At 35.5% G+C, this 16,150-nt stretch overlaps 1 protein-coding gene across 1 annotated transcript; it reads left to right on the top strand.

Annotated features, from left to right (window-relative positions):
• The first annotated feature begins 12,088 nt into the window (after positions 1-12,088).
• Positions 12,089-13,042, top strand: LOC131276795 (olfactory receptor 7A17-like). Its single transcript, XM_058290366.1, has one exon. It carries the CDS (start codon positions 12,089-12,091, stop codon positions 13,040-13,042), a length of 954 nt encoding a protein of 317 aa, XP_058146349.1.
• The last annotated feature ends 3,108 nt before the right edge of the window (positions 13,043-16,150 follow it).

Below are 16,150 nucleotides of genomic sequence, written 5' to 3'. Positions count from 1 at the left end.
GGGATTTCTCCCAGGCATATATCCAGGGTACATAAAAAGTTTGGATATTTCAATAGTGGTTACAATTGAAAACCACAACTGATGGAGTGCTGAGTTCCTAGTCATGGGAGCTCCGTCACATTCTCTAAAGGAACAGCAACAATCCCCCAAGTGCAATGTCAAAGACCAAAAAGGAAGGAAGTGCGAACAATGAGCCCTTGATACTAATGACTATGATTGTAAGCCTGTGCATCTGAAATAAGAACAAGGCCTAGAGCTGTAGGGTACATAAGAATTACCTCCTGAGAGCCTCCATGTTGCTCATATGTGGCCAGTCTCAAAGCCAAAGTCAGCATGTAAATGCATTGCCATTCCCCCATTTTGGGACATGACTCCTGGGCATGAGCCTCCCTGGCACTGAGGGATTACTACTAAGTACCAGCTGACAATGTAACTAAAAAATAACCTTGAATAAAAGGGTCAACTCAGACCAGCAGAAAATCTCAGTCTACCTATAATACCAAGAGTTAAAAATGCTTTTTGACCTGAATAAAAGGGGGAAATGGAAAGGACAAATGGTTTTATATGGCTATGAGTCTACAAAAAGTGCCAGGATGTTATCTGAGAGTTCGTCTTTATGGACACCTCAGCAGAGTCCCAGCGCCAGATAAGGTAGATACAACCCCATGTATTGGTTCTTCTGAGGGCTGTAGAGACCCACAAGTTCTATGGTCATGGCAGATGGAGTTCAGTGCCATCTCAGTTGGCCCTACTTTGGAGTTTGTGTTTCTGTGTGGAGCTGGACTCAGATGTGATCTTTGTTCACAAGACTCTCCTGTTACTTTTACTGGAACTGTAGTTGGTTCTGGGATTTAATGTATAACCAGGGGACCTGAATCTCTGGACTGACCACGTGATAGTCAGGCCCTGAGCCTCAACAGACTTGCAACTCCTACACTTAGGTTTATTGGACTTACCCCACTCAGCTAACATGGAGGTAAAGAAGATCAACCACCACACCATGGAGCCAAGAGTGCCTACAATTGAAAGCAGGAGGATTGCGTCCATCAACCATGTGGAATCTAAGGCCCCTCTTTAAATAGTTGTAGAGTGGACACAACCATTCCAGGGTCCACAGAATGGAAGAATAGAATATGGATTAGAGTGGATTAGTCAGGAAGAATTAAATAATCTGAATTCAGTAATGACATTATCCTTTATATGGAGAGTAACCAAACTTCCACAAGGAAATTTCTAGAGCTCATAAATAAATATAGCCAAATGCAAGCTATGAGATTAACATAGAAGAATGAGTTTTATTATATTAACTAGAAAATAATATTCTCAAATAGAAATTTTTTTAAAATTCACAATACTATCTAAAAAAATAAAATAAATAGGAATTGTTTTATGTAAAGAAATGAAAGACTTATACACTGAAAATGACAAAATACTCCTGCAAGAAATTAAAAAAAAAAACACTTAAGGAAATGGAAAGACAACTGTGATCATGGACAGGAAAAATTAAAATTATTAAGATGCTAATACTCTTCAGTGCTTAGTATTAATCCCTGAGTACCATGGAGGCTCATCTCTGGGAGTCGAGTCCTATACCATGGGTTGGGGGAGGTAGAGCATTTATATACTAAGTATGTCTTACAAGGAGGCCACATTTGAGCAAAATGGAGGTTTTGAGTAGGTAACTCTTAGGCAGTTTCTAATACTAGGCATACTAGGCTAAATTTCAATTTCACCAGAAAATGTTCAAAATTACAATCATCAATATCAGGGTCCGGAAAAATGGTAGATCTTCCTTCACTAGGCACTGCCATTGTATCCATCGAATGCTTGAACTTTAATTAAAGAATGTAGCAGTACTCCCCTGGGTGGGAATTCAATATTCTTTTGATTAATATTTGAGTCTCCAGCCACCAAGACAATGAGCCTTGGACACTGGACTGTATTGATATGACTTAGATGCATGCCCCAGGTGCACCCTTCCATATATCCCCCCATTACCAACACCCCCTATTATTGATCCTTCCCTGCCACATGTGACATTTATGTGATCCAAATCCCCACCAAAAACAAAGCCAATAAAACAAATATAAAATTAAAAAGGAAAAGAAATATTTTAAAAAATAAATAAAATAATTTAAAAAATTGAAATAACATTTTTAGACATTGTATTTCATCATGGTAAGATCTGTTGCCTTATATGTACAGTAACAATTTCTTCCTTATATTCCTCCACTGCCTTTTTTAAATCTTTATTTTCAAAGAAAATTCACAATACAGAAAAGTCACAGAGAAATTAGGGCATTCCCATTTTCCCCATAAAGAGACCCTGGGCAAATGTGGGAAATGTTAAGAGCAATTAAATTTTTATGGCTAAGAGTTTTCAATATGAGTCAGCAGATCATTCATAGGTTCCACTTATTCATGTCTTAACAGGATCTCCTTAGCTGCCAGAGAAAACAGTGTCTCAATTTGTGGAATTCCTGAGTGCTTTAGACATCCAGACACTACAAACAGTACAGGCAACCAAGAATTCAGCACTATGTCAGTCGGTCTTACTTTGGAATTTATGCTCCCCAGTATAACAGGCTTTGACGCTTTTATAGTTTCCATACACATGGCTTTTCTCCCCCTGTTATTTGATCCTATAATAAGCATTATAATTGTTAAATATAGGTCCCAAAGACTTAAATCTTTGGTCTTTTCATGTGCCAGGTGAGCCCTGAATCTCAGCAGAGTTGCAATACTACTCTTCAGTTCACAGAATTCATCCAGGAAACTAAAGACGAGATGAGGGAAAATGTCCATTTAAAGAATCACAGATTGTCAACAACTGCAAGCAAGATAGTTCCATCCATCTGTCCCATGGGACCTAAGTGCCTGCTCAATTAGAAAGAGTGGGTATCATTATTCCAATTCCTTAGGTTTGGGAAATGGACAATCGTCTAAAGTAGACTTGGTATTACTCTGTTTTAGACTTACTACTATTCTTGCAAAGGATGAAATTTTATCATTGATGTAATGACTGGGGCCACCAGAGATTCTGATGGGAATGGAACAGAATAAAAGGTGTAGCTTTGGGGCATTTTTGAACACTGGATTGTCCTGCATGACATTGCAGTGATAGATACAGGCCATTACATATTTTGTCATAACCCACAAAATTGTGTGGAGCAGAGTAAAAACTATAATATGAATATAGTCCACATTTAGTAACAATGCTGCTATATGTGTTCATCAATTGTAACAAATGTACCACATTAATGAAAGATAATGTTAATATGGAGAAGTGTGGGAGGGGGAGTAGGTGGACAGTTGAGAATTCCCTGGTTGTTTTTCCAATGTAACTTTTATGAAAACTAAAGCTTCTTTAAAAATACAAATACAAAAAAATCCAACCATAGGTAATAGTAGTATTTTAATATTTTCATTAGTTGTAACAAAGGTACCATAACAATATTAAGGATCATTAATATGGGGTTATAAGGGGTAGTGTATTTTTCTTTTTGTGTTATGAAAATATTCTAAAATTTATTGTGTTGATGAATGCAAAACTCTGTGATTAAACAGTCACAGATTGTACACTATGGAAGGATTATATGGGGTATGAATAAAACTTTTTAAAAAAACATGCCAATACTATTTACAGTGATCTGTAAGTTTAATGTAATCCCTTTCAAAATCCCAGGAGCATAAGGGAAGAAATAGAAAACCCAACCTTCATTCATAAAGAAGTAGAATTCACCAGGACCACTGTAACCCCTAGGGCGTGATATTTGCACACTTCTCTCTTGGCTTGTCTAAACTCTGAACTGTTTGCAGGGAAACACAGTACCTTATTCTTCTCTTCATTACCAGATAGTAGTAAAGGCTTTACCATATCTTATTGCTGAATGAATAGTCATTGAATGACTGACAAAACAATTCGTTGTGTGAGTTGAACAGATATTGCTAACTATGGGATAGAAGGAAGTAGTGGGACAAGAGGAAATCCTCTTGAGAGATAGTGGTTCCATTTATAAGCCCCAAATCTAGAGGATATAATTTGGAGACATAAGAAATTTTAGTCTATCCAGAATCTTTCTCCAGAAACAGAAATAGAGTAAACATTTTGGGAAACCTGGCAAAAGTAAAGACTGACCTAAAGAGATATGATCTCCTGGGAAGTATGTGTCCACTGGGATTAGAGTGGAAATGGAACTCCAAAGCTGTCAAATAGGTCAAAATTTCAAAAGTTTTCATTGCAATTTTCTTTCCTCCCTCCAGGTAACTAAATATCACAGGGAATATTGAGACAAAAGAGTATTTCACTAATGTGGCTCTTGGGAATGGAATCCCTAATTGCTCATAAATTCTAAAAGATTCTTCTTCTCTATGTCAAATATATTTTTCTAATCTCTGGAAAAGCAAAAACACAATTTGTTTTCTAGAGACCTCATGAGTGATTCCATCTCTCTTTTCTTCCTGGGAGCAGAACTTACAACTTCATTCATAGTTCATGAAAGAATCTACATTTGTGAACTCAGACCATACCTTGATAATTTCAGAGTGAGTTTCAGAATTTCACAGGTACTAGGGGAATGTATTTTGGGTCCATGATCCTATTTTTTTCTAGTAACTTTAAGGGTATCAGCAGAAAATGCCTATAAGGAAAACTTAACATACACAGACCCAATTAAAATGTCATAGTGGAAATAGATAGTGGATACACTAAATATCTCTTTTTACTAAGTTGCCTCCTCTAGCCTTAGCTCTCAGTCTTGGGTCGTCCCTTTCTCAGCAGCATTTTTACCTTGATTCACTCATTCTACTTTCTCGAGAATTGTTGAAAGTATCTGTTTCATTACATTCTTTTTTTATACCCTCCCCCTTGTGGCTTTGGCATGCTATCTTCTCTCTGTGTCCATTTGCTAGGCGTTCTTCTCTGTCAATATTTATTTAATTATTTTTCTCCTGCCATTCAGCTTGCTTGATGTCTGCTCTCTGTCCATTCACTGCACAATCCTCTGTGTTTTTGGCTTGACTCCCTTTTTTGTTCTTGTTGCATCACCTTGCTGAGCAAGTGCTCTGCTGGCCAGGTGGCTCTCTGCTCTGTGGTGTGCAGGTAAACCTGCCTTCACAAAGAGGCCCTGGGATGTAAACCCAGGACCTCCCATATTGTAGATGGGAGCCCAACTGATTGAGCCACAGCTGCTTCCCCTTCATCTATTTTTTTTCCTTTGGTCATTCAACAAATGCTTAGTAATCAATTACTTCATAAAGAGCTCTAAATATTTTTTGTAATAAAGAAATAGATAAGACTTCGTTCTTCATATTTAAGAGATTGCATCCAAATAGGGTAATTGACATAGAAATGAGTATATCCAATAATTAGACATGGCTGTGAAATTCTGGTATAGTGGGTCGAAAAGTATGGTCTTTTCCCATGGAGGCTAGTGAAGGCTTAACAAGAGAGCTAATGATTGTACTGCAACTTGAGGGAGGATTTGGAGTAATTTCTTCAATTACTAATCACAGTAGTTCATGAATAGAATGTCAGTAAGTCCACTCCTATCCATACTCTATTCCTCCATCCTGTGGACCTTAGAATGGTTGTGTCCACTCCACATCTATATCAAGAGGGGGCTTAGATTCCAGATGGATGTTGGATGCAATTCTCCTGCTTTCAGTTGCAGGCAATCATGGTTCCCTGGTGTGGTGGTTGACCTTCTTCACCTCCATGTTAGATTAGTGGGATAATTCCAATAAACCAGAGTGTAGGAGTTGCAAGTCTGTTGAGGCGCATGGTCTGGCTCTCATATGGTCAGTCCAGAGATTCAGGTCCCCTGGGTATACATTAAATCCCAGCAACAACTACTGTTCCAGGAAAAGTAAAAGGAGAGGCTTGTGGACAAAGATCACATCTAAGACAAGCTCCATCGCACAGAAACACAAACTCCAAAGTAGGGCCAAATGAGATGGCACTGAACTCCATTTGCCATGACCATAGAACCTATGTGTCTCGGTAGCCCTCAGAAGAACCAATACCTGGGGTTGTATCTACTTTATCTGTCTCTGGGAGTCTGCTCAGGTGTGCATAAGGGCAACCCCTCTGATAACCTCCCAGCTCTTTTTGGAGACACATAGCCATATAAACTCATTTGTCCTTTCCATTCCCCCCTTTTCTTTATATCACTCTTGTTAAGACCCCACGTTGATGATGAGGGATGAAAAGTTGCACAGTGGATTTGGGGAAGGTGTGGGGAGTGAATCTGTGTGTGATTGAATCATAATGTTTAAAATATTTGCTTTTGATACTAGGCATAATGCATGATATTATATATTCATTATTTTATTTAATTATTTCAATTATTTTATGAAATTAGTGTCACTGTTGTGATTCAATTGATGAAGAATGTGGGACAGAGCTATGTGCTATTCCTGTACAAGTCATTTAATTGTGTATCTGGATTGAATCATGCAATTCGATGTTTCTAGGATTTCCATTTCACTAATATTTTTGCTTCTTAAAAAATTTACTATTTTAGAACAGTGTTAGATTTACAGAAAAATTGCAAGAATTTTAGAGATAGCTTCTGAGAACTTCTCACCCTCTTTCCCCTGTTCTTAAAAAACATCACCCATCTAAAATAATTTCTTGTACTTATCGGTCATAAATTCTTAATCTCTTTGTGACTGAGACAGCTTCTCAGGTGCTCCTCATTTTTGATGAACTGGATACTTTTGAGGAGTGGAGATCAGGAGTATTGTAAAGGATCCCTCAATTACAATTTTCTGATGCTCTGATGTTTTCTGAGGGAGACACCAGAGACAAAGTTCCATTTTATCACATCCTATCCAGGGTGCAACTTACCAGTACGACTTATCATTGTTGATATTTAGGTTGATCAACAGTGTTTTGAAGTCCCCTCAGTGTAATGTTCCTTGTTTCTTAGCCTTTCTATATATCACCTTTACAAAGAAGCCACTAGTTGAAGCCCACACTTCAGATTGGGGATTTATTCTCCATGTCCTTGAGAGAGCAATATCTATATAAATTATTGAAATCCTCTGCTTAAGAGATTTGCCTCTTGTTATGTATAAATTAGTTATATCGGGATTGACTCATGGCATATATTTCAAACTTTGGTGTGTGATACAACACTACTTCTGTTGCTGTTTTGCAATTTGCTCTATTTAGCCATTGAATCTTTTTCGAGTTTACCTTATTTGTCTGTACAACTACCACATCATTGAAAGGTTAATTTTAGCACCTATTTACTTTTGATACCACAAAATATACCAGGTGCTTCTTCCATATTTCTCAGCTAGAAACAGCAATTTCTCTAAGAAGACATTTATTGGAGAATGGTTTTAAATTCCAAGGTCTGGTTTTAAATTCCAAGGTCTGTGCTCTTTGCTAGTGAGCCTCTAGGCCCTCTCTGTGGAGTGTATATGAAATATATGTGTGTATGCTAAGATCTGTACATGCTCGTATCTAGTAATATGTATATAAAAAACCTTCTGTATTTGTATTCACCTACACATGATTTCATACTGATTTGTCTACCTCTAATCCATTATCACATAGAACATTTTGATCTCTTCCGCTTGCTTATCTGTAAGCTCCCACTTTACAGTGAGAAAAATATTCCCTTAACCGCCTTCTGTCTATGGATTTCTTGATTTTAGTGGACATGTATACAGGAATTAGTACTGTTAATCCATACTCGGTGGAATGCTACTTTTTCAACTAGAGTACAGGACATACACACATTTCTTTTGACTTCACTTTACAGATTCCATTCACAACCAATATTACTTTTCCAGACCTTTGCCCTCAGTCCCCGCTGTTCGGGCAAATTATACATTTTTCATGTAGTTAGATTTGCAAAAAGTTTATTCTATCTGGGATTCCCTTGACCTTGTAATTAATTTGTATTTGCATATGTAAGGTTTACTCTTTGTGTTTTCAATTTCAATGCATTTTAACAAATGTATAATAACATGCATCTACTTTAACAGTATTAATCAGGGTAGATTCATTATTCTACAAAGCACCCTGTGCTTCTATCTATTCAACCTTACTCTCTACTCAAGCAAGTAGTGAATATTCTTTTATCCCAATGTTGTGCCATATCCAGAAAATGATATAACTGATATCAGCATATGCAGCATTTTAAAACTGGTTTCTTTTAATTAGCAATAACCATTTAAGATTCATCAAATATGTATATATTTGCCTGGAGGGAACATTTCATTTTATCTCAGTAATGATCCACTGTATAGATATAGTACAATGAATTCACCTTTTATCCTGTTGAACAACCTCTTCATTGCTTTCTGATTTTGAAATTGCAAATATAGCTACTATAAACAATTAGGTGTGTGTTTTTGTACAAACTTAAATTTTCATATATATGCCTAAAAGTACAATTGATGGATTGTGTGGTGTATTAGTCAGCCAAAGGGGTGCTGATGCAAAGTACCAGAAATCTGTTGGCATTTATAAAGGGTATTTCTTTGGGGGTAGAAGCTGAACAGTTACCAGGCTCTAAATAATCCAACTCAAGGTACCGTAAAAGTATTTTCTCATCCAAAGTCTGTTGCCACATGTTGACAAATTGACATGCATTTTCTGAAAGTGTTCCTCGTAAGGGTACATGGCTCCAATTTCTTCTGAACTAAGGTATAAACTGGTAAAAAGCTTGTCTCTCTTCATGGGGCTCATTTCTTTCCGGGCTGCTCTGGTCTCTTCACAAGGTCACCTGCACACTATCAGGCTCATCTTTCTTCAGGGGATCACAAGATCCTGTCTGATAAGATGTTTTTCTTCCTCTGTGTTCTTTTCTGTGTTCTCCTTCACCATGTGTTTACTACCGTGTGAAATTCTGTTTTACCCCAACCAAGGGGTTGGGGACTGAACCCTGCATGCCCTATTGACATGCTCAGATAAAAGTCCTGATCTTGATTTAATTAAAAGTTAAACCTCTGAATTTAATACAATCTAATATGCCCAGAGGAATAGACCAGTTTACAAACACAACCCACTATGTATTTTTGAAATTCATAAATAATATAAAAATATGTGTTTTTGGAATTATAAATAATATAAAAATACTATGTTTATTTGTAAAAAAACTGCTAAAGTGTCTTATGGCTGTAAAATTTTGTGTTCTCACTAGCGATGAATGCAAATTGTATTGCTCCACATCCTCAAGAGCAATTGGTATTGTCAGATTTTAGCTTTTTATCTATTTTAAGAAGTGGGTACAAATATATTATTGTGGGATTTTTTTACTTGTTTTGAAATTTTAAATTATGATTTAAATATAAAAATATCAAATTTAATTAATTTTCAATTATGTAAATTCCATTGAACATTTGTGGTGTTAAATTCTGGGAATTCTTCACATAGTATGAAAACATTATAAGAGACCATAGTGCTGTCTATGTAATCTTCGGCACTCAAGTATCTTTTCAAGCAAGGAATAAATCACTTTTCTCAGCATGCCTCCCCTTTGAAAAGTATCCCTTCACTTTAAAATAAACTTAAACATTATTCCTGTTACAAATTCCAGTGTCATTTGTAACTGAATGGCTAAAATCAATAGAATTGACAACACCAAGTACTAGTGAGGAGTAGGAGGAATGGGACTCTCCTAAACTGCAGATGAGAGGATATATGCATGGAAACACCGTGGAAAGCTGTTTGGTAGAATTTACTAAAGTTTAACACATTAATGCACTCTTATTCAGAATTTCTGCTCTGGGTATGCACCCAAGAAAATGTATATATGTGTGTGTGTGCCAAGAGATATGTTTGAGAATGTTATAAGCAGCCTTATTCCTAGTGCCCAAAACTGAAAACAACCCAAATGTCTACCAGCAGTAGAACAGAAATTTAAATTATGGCATAATATCACAATGGAATACCACACAGACATGAAAAAGCTTGAACTACTAATATTTGGAACAAAATGAGTGAATCTCCTCTCAGGAATACTGTGGAGAATAAAAGCCAGGCACAAATGAACGTCTATTGTATATTCCAATGCAAATTATATTCAAAAACAGGCAAAACTAAGTTCTTGAAAAAAGCAGTAAAAAAAGATGACTATTTATTATTTTTATTTTTTTAATATAATGAGCTTTTTTAAAAAGAGCTTTTATATGACAGAAAATATAAATCAAAAGTGTGAGGGATTCCGAGGTATCACCTCTCCCACATCACCTCCCTTTTTTTACATGTAGCTTTAAAATTTATTATGATGTATCTATATAAATCATTCATTTTAAAATGCACATTTGAAAAAAATGACTCACTTGTGGCAAGTTCTAACCTAGTTATAGTAATACTCTATAAAATAAAAACATCACTGTAAAATTTGTCAGCACTTCACCCATCGCCATTATTATAATTTTTAAAGCCAAAAACTTAAGCAGAATCAGAATTAAAATAAACCAGAATTTTCACATTTGCATTCATTTTTGGCTGAAGTTTAAAAGATTCCATATATAATAAAACCTCAACTCTGAATCAAAATGAACATTAAAACATTTAAGCCTTGTGCAAACTTACTCTATAGAAGCAAGGAAAATAGAATAAATAGTAAATGCAGTATATTTCTAGCATAGAAATCAATCACTTATATCCTTTATTATAAAACAAAAGTCATTGAGACAACCTTTAATAACACTGATCCAGTTATTTACTATTATTCAAGAATTTACTTTTCAGTTTGTGCCTTTACAATGTATCCATCGATATATTTGGATTAAATTTCCACAACAAAAATATTTCATTCAGAATTCTAATCTTAAATATAAACCATAATTTTTGAAAGCATACTCAAACACTGTACAGTAATGCTATCATTGAGATATACATATATCATTTGAAAGACTAATCTTACAAACAGCGTTTTTTTCCTTTTTTTTCCAGAATAAATGTCCCTATATCTAAAAGTTTAAACAGTAATAAAAAAGACAGACTGAAAAAATTCATGCTTTTCATTTTTTTCATCGGGCATTGGTAGAAACAGAGCCATTTGATGTTGGAGCACCACCTTCCTTCCCAGTTACAGTCTCGACAGTCACAGAAGCAGGTGGGAGCTTCTTTTTGTATGCTTACTTGGGAAGTGTATATATTCTTAGCTTAGGAGTCTGTTCAGATATTTTGAACATTTTTTTAATTCTGCATTTGCTTTCTTATTTTGGGGTGTTAAGGCTTCTTTGTATATTTGGATGTAAATCATTTAACTGATATGTTTTATAAATATTTTTTCCAAATCTGTAGATTTTCTTTTCAATCCCTTATCAATGTCTTGCAAAGAGCAGAAGTTTTACATTTGAATAAAAACAACTTATAAATTTTATTTTCTCAAAGATCATGCTTTGGGTGCTTTATAGATAAACACTCATTTCCACACCATGGGACGCTAAAATTCTCTATGTTTATTCTAGACATTTTACCATTCCTTTTACTTTTAAGTGTTTATGATTAACTTTGATTTAATATTTATGAAATTTTTACAACTTCTGCTTAAGTTCCTTTTTGTTTGGCATGAGTATATCCTATTGTTTTAGTACCACTTGTTGAGAAGGCCATACTGTCTACATCAAATTGCCCTTGTCTTCTGTGAAACATTCACTGAACACATTTGTATGGGTGTTTTATTCTATCTATTTCTTCAAGAGGATACTGTTTAATTAATGTGTTTCTACATTAAGTGTTGCAATTAAGTCATATGGTTCTTACAACATTGTTCTTATTCTTCACTGTTTTTTTCTCAAGGTAGAAAAAGACTGGTCATTTGATTTGTTTCTGAAAATAAAGTCTGAGAGAGTTTGTAGTGGAAAATATTGCCTGGGCATAGTTTTTTCCATTATGGACAAATATAGTTAGTCAATAAAATTTTCAAGGAGAAGCAGGGGCATTTGATTTCCCTGACATTCTTACATAAGGAAATTAAACCTTTATAAAATCTATAAAAATATAATCTTAATTTGTTTACAAAACAAATCATTACATTTAATATATTTTTATGATTTCTGTTTGTGGCTAAATTTGCATTAATCTGATATCTCTTCCAGGAATTCCATCATCTACATGGAAACAGAAAATCAAACATCTGTCTTAGAATTTGTACTTCTGGGGCTGTCAGAAGATACAGGAGTGCAGGCCCTCCTCTTTGGACTGTTCCTGTTGATGTACCTGGTCACCTTCACAGGGAATCTGATCATCATCCTGGCCATCATCTCAGACTCCCACCTCCACACACCCATGTACTTCTTCCTCTCTAACCTGTCTTTTACAGATATCTGTTTCACCTCCACCACTGTCCCAAAGATGCTGCTGAACATCCAGACAGAAAGCAAAATCATTATTTTTGAAAGCTGCCTCAGCCAGATATTTTTCTACATACTTTTTGGACAATTAGATAACGCCCTCTTGACTATAATGGCTTATGACCGCTTCGTGGCCATCTGCCACCCCCTGCACTATATGGTCATCATGAACTCCCGGCTCTGTGGCCTCCTGCTACTGGCATCCTGGCTAGTGGGTATTTTGGACTCCCTTTCACAATGTTTAATGGTTTTGCAACTGTCTTTTTGTACAAATTTGGAAATCCCCCACTTTTTCTGTGAACTTAATCAGGTAATCCTACTTGCTTGTTCTGACACCTTCCTAAATGACCTAGTGATATATTTATCATCTGGACTTCTGGGTTTTATTCCACTCACTGGAATCCTTTTCTCTTACTCTAAGATTATATCCTCCATTTTGAGAATTTCAACAACTGAGGGCAAGCAAAAAGCATTTTCTACCTGTGGGTCTCACCTCTTAGTAGTCACCTTGTTTTATGGTACAGGTCTTGGAGTGTATCTTAGCTCTACTGCTTCCCAAAACTCAAGGAAAAATGCAATAGCCTCAGTGATGTACGTGGTGGTCATTCCTATGCTGAACCCCTTTATCTACAGTCTTAGAAACAAGGACATACAGCAGGCCTTTAAAAAGCTGAGAAACATTCTCTCTATAAAAGAATTCTTTTCCCAAGTTTAGAAAATTGCTCATGATTAAAAGAGACCAAAGACAGGGAGATATAAATATAAAATCTTTGTAAGTGAATAGAGAGATATCTGTTATTTGTCTCATATCAGAACTCTAATTCTGTAAAATTTTTTTATGAAGAATACTTGTTTCTATTTTTATTATTTTACATCATGTGATCTTTCTTATTTTATTCCCTGGAATCAGTATTGAAGGCAGAAACAACTGCCTGGATTTTCAATAGTGAAATATTCTATACACATAATTCTATATATATAAAATTATAGCAGGTTTTGGAGGGATGAACATGTACTGCAGTCAGTGCCATATGAAAGAAACTCTTGGTGTTTATGGTTTTGGTGAAAAATAAACTCTCTTATAAAAGGCTATGTACCACCTATCAGGGTTTTTATTCATTGGCTCCAAAAAAAGGTCATGTCCTGAACTGGAGAAATCATCTGATTGGTTTACAATAGTCCACATTACATCTGTGATATGCCCCTTTGTCCTTCACATTCCAAATCATAAGTTAAGTGAGATTGTAATCAACAACACTATCTTTGATCTTTCAAACACTGATGATCTCAATAATTACTGTTATTCTCCCAGCGATCTATGGTTACCCCGTAAAAATTATTTTCATAGAAAAGAATATTTTCTGGAAATTTCTCTAAGCACGTCCTATAAAAGTAAGGTGCATGTTTTCCCCATTTCCCAATTTCCAACAATAACTTTTTCAACTATTAAACCCAGATATTAGAAGATAACTTCAGATTTTTATGTAAATGTACAAATATGTGTTTACACAAAAGATTTTTTAGAGAGTACATTTTTTAAGCATGTTTCATTAGCAAGTTTTAGAGAGTGTTTCAAATCTCTTGTATCTTCCTTAAATAAATATAATACCTAGATCTTTTCTTACTTTCCCATTCCTGCATCTACTATTTTTCTCGAAAAAAAAAATGTGTTCCTTGTTTTGTCAGTAAATTTTCAGTCTTCTCCAGGAACTACATATATGTGGAAACAATAATGATTCACTCTAAACTAGTATATAAATTTGCTCTCATGAAAAACTAGATAGGGCAGTAGACTTGGACCAATGGTTAGGGCATACATCTATCACATGGGAGGTCCGTGGTTCAAATCTTAGGCCTCCTTGACCCATGTGGAGCTGGCCCATGTGCAGTGCTGATGCACGCAAGGAGTCCGTGCCACGCAGGAGTGTCCCCACATAGGGGAGCCCAATGTACAAGGAGTGCGCCCTGTAAGGAGAGCCACCCAGTGCGAAAGAAAGTGCAGCCTGCCCAGGAATGGCACCACACACACTGAGAGCTGACACAACAAATGATGCAACAAAAAAAGTAACACAGATTCCTGTGCCACTGACAACAACAGAAGCAGACAAAGAAGATGCAGCAAATAGACACAGAGAACAGACAACTGGGGTGGGGGGCAAGGGGAGAGAAATAAATAAATAAATAAATAAATCTTAAAAAGAAAAAAAAAGAAAAACAATATATTCCTTGAGAATCTATTGTGTGCTATTGATGAAATTAAAGTTCATTTTATTTTATTTATTTATTTTTTTTATGGGAAACCTTCAAGGGATGCCTTAAAATATTGCATTCAACTAAAGAAACTTCCATAAATTGAATGAGAGATAAAAGAGAGGTTATAGAGCTAAACACTAGTATATTTCCTGAAGAAGTGGGAGGCTTGATTACTGCCAGTGTAGCATTAATTGTATGTGATATAGATGGAGGAGAAGACTCATTGTGAGCGAGCTCTGTTTTGTTCAATTGTATTATGTTGTGTGAGTAGAATAATTATTTACTAGGACTGTACCATGAGAAATTTATAGAAGATGTACACTGTTAATTAAAGATTAACAGTCCAGAGTGGGGGAAGTGAGAATAAACACCCTTAGTTCAAAAGAACATCAAACTAAGACACAGTTGAACCAGGAACAGAAAATTTACCTCTTATTATCCACCAAAATAATGTAGCCAGTGTGTAAGTGAGTACATTTCAAACATAGGAGCAGTGATTCATTCCTCCACTGCAAAGAGCTGAGTTTCCAATAGAAGCACATTCTAGAGTGAAGGTATTGACTAAGGAGGCCTTGGACTTCACCTCCTAGTTTCTTTCCCAAATGCCACTCCTCTGATTTCTCATCACTTCCAGATCACCCTTCTCACAAGAATTATAAGCACCCACATATTAATAGCTCTGAAATACATCATCCTAAGTGTGGTTCCTTTGTGTTTCATCTCCTGGAGTTTCCAGAATGAAGATATTTTGTATTTATTCATTATCCAAGGAGGAAACCACCAGGGGAACAAAAAATGACTAGAAGGAATCACCGAAGTTCTGTTTTGCTGTGGGAAGAAAACAATGGGAGGGAATGTGTCACTGGTAGTAACAGCAGAAATATAAAAAAGTGTCAGATGTAGGAAAGTCCACCAGTATAAACTTGGGTTTATTTTCCAATTTCTGTTTCAGATTGCAAGGACTTTCGTTTCCATTGCAGCTAAATTTCTTCTAGTTCAACTACATCGAAATTTTAAATTTTCAATATTGTATATTTCAGTTTTAGAAGTTTTATTTATTTCATTATTGAAATAGGTTTTTGCCATTTTATATATTTACAATACTCTTTAATTTTCTACAACTCATTAAAAAGTGATGTTTCATATTCTGAGCCTGCATAATTTCAAACTCTGAAACAGTTAAAGGCTTTTTTCAACTATCTGCTTCTCTTCAGGCTCTTAGCATTGGTAACTTGATTTCTTAGTGTTTATCTATTTTTTAAATTGCATTTTGTTAATTTTTTGCATCCATTCTTGAATGAATTCTTGGAGTTCTTGTTGGAAAAGAGTAAATTTACATTTGAAATTATTTTATTCTTATGAAGTCAGAATCATATAATGTTAATTTTTCCACCTACAGCTTTTAAGGTTATAAAGGTGCTGTGATTTCAAGGTGCACACTGATTCATCATCCAGAGGGCTTTCCTACCATGTAGTACCAGTGTCATTGCAAGCGGTTATCTTGATATCTATAATGGATTAGTGTGTATAATATTGTTACCCTTTTAAATGATGCTATTATTCCAGGGAT

The sequence above is a fragment of the Dasypus novemcinctus genome, chromosome 30 (genome assembly GCF_030445035.2).
Source record: "Dasypus novemcinctus isolate mDasNov1 chromosome 30, mDasNov1.1.hap2, whole genome shotgun sequence".
Lineage (NCBI taxonomy): Eukaryota > Metazoa > Chordata > Mammalia > Cingulata > Dasypodidae > Dasypus > Dasypus novemcinctus.
Note: the sequence above shows the minus strand (reverse complement) of the source record. Positions and strands in the feature narration are given on the sequence as shown.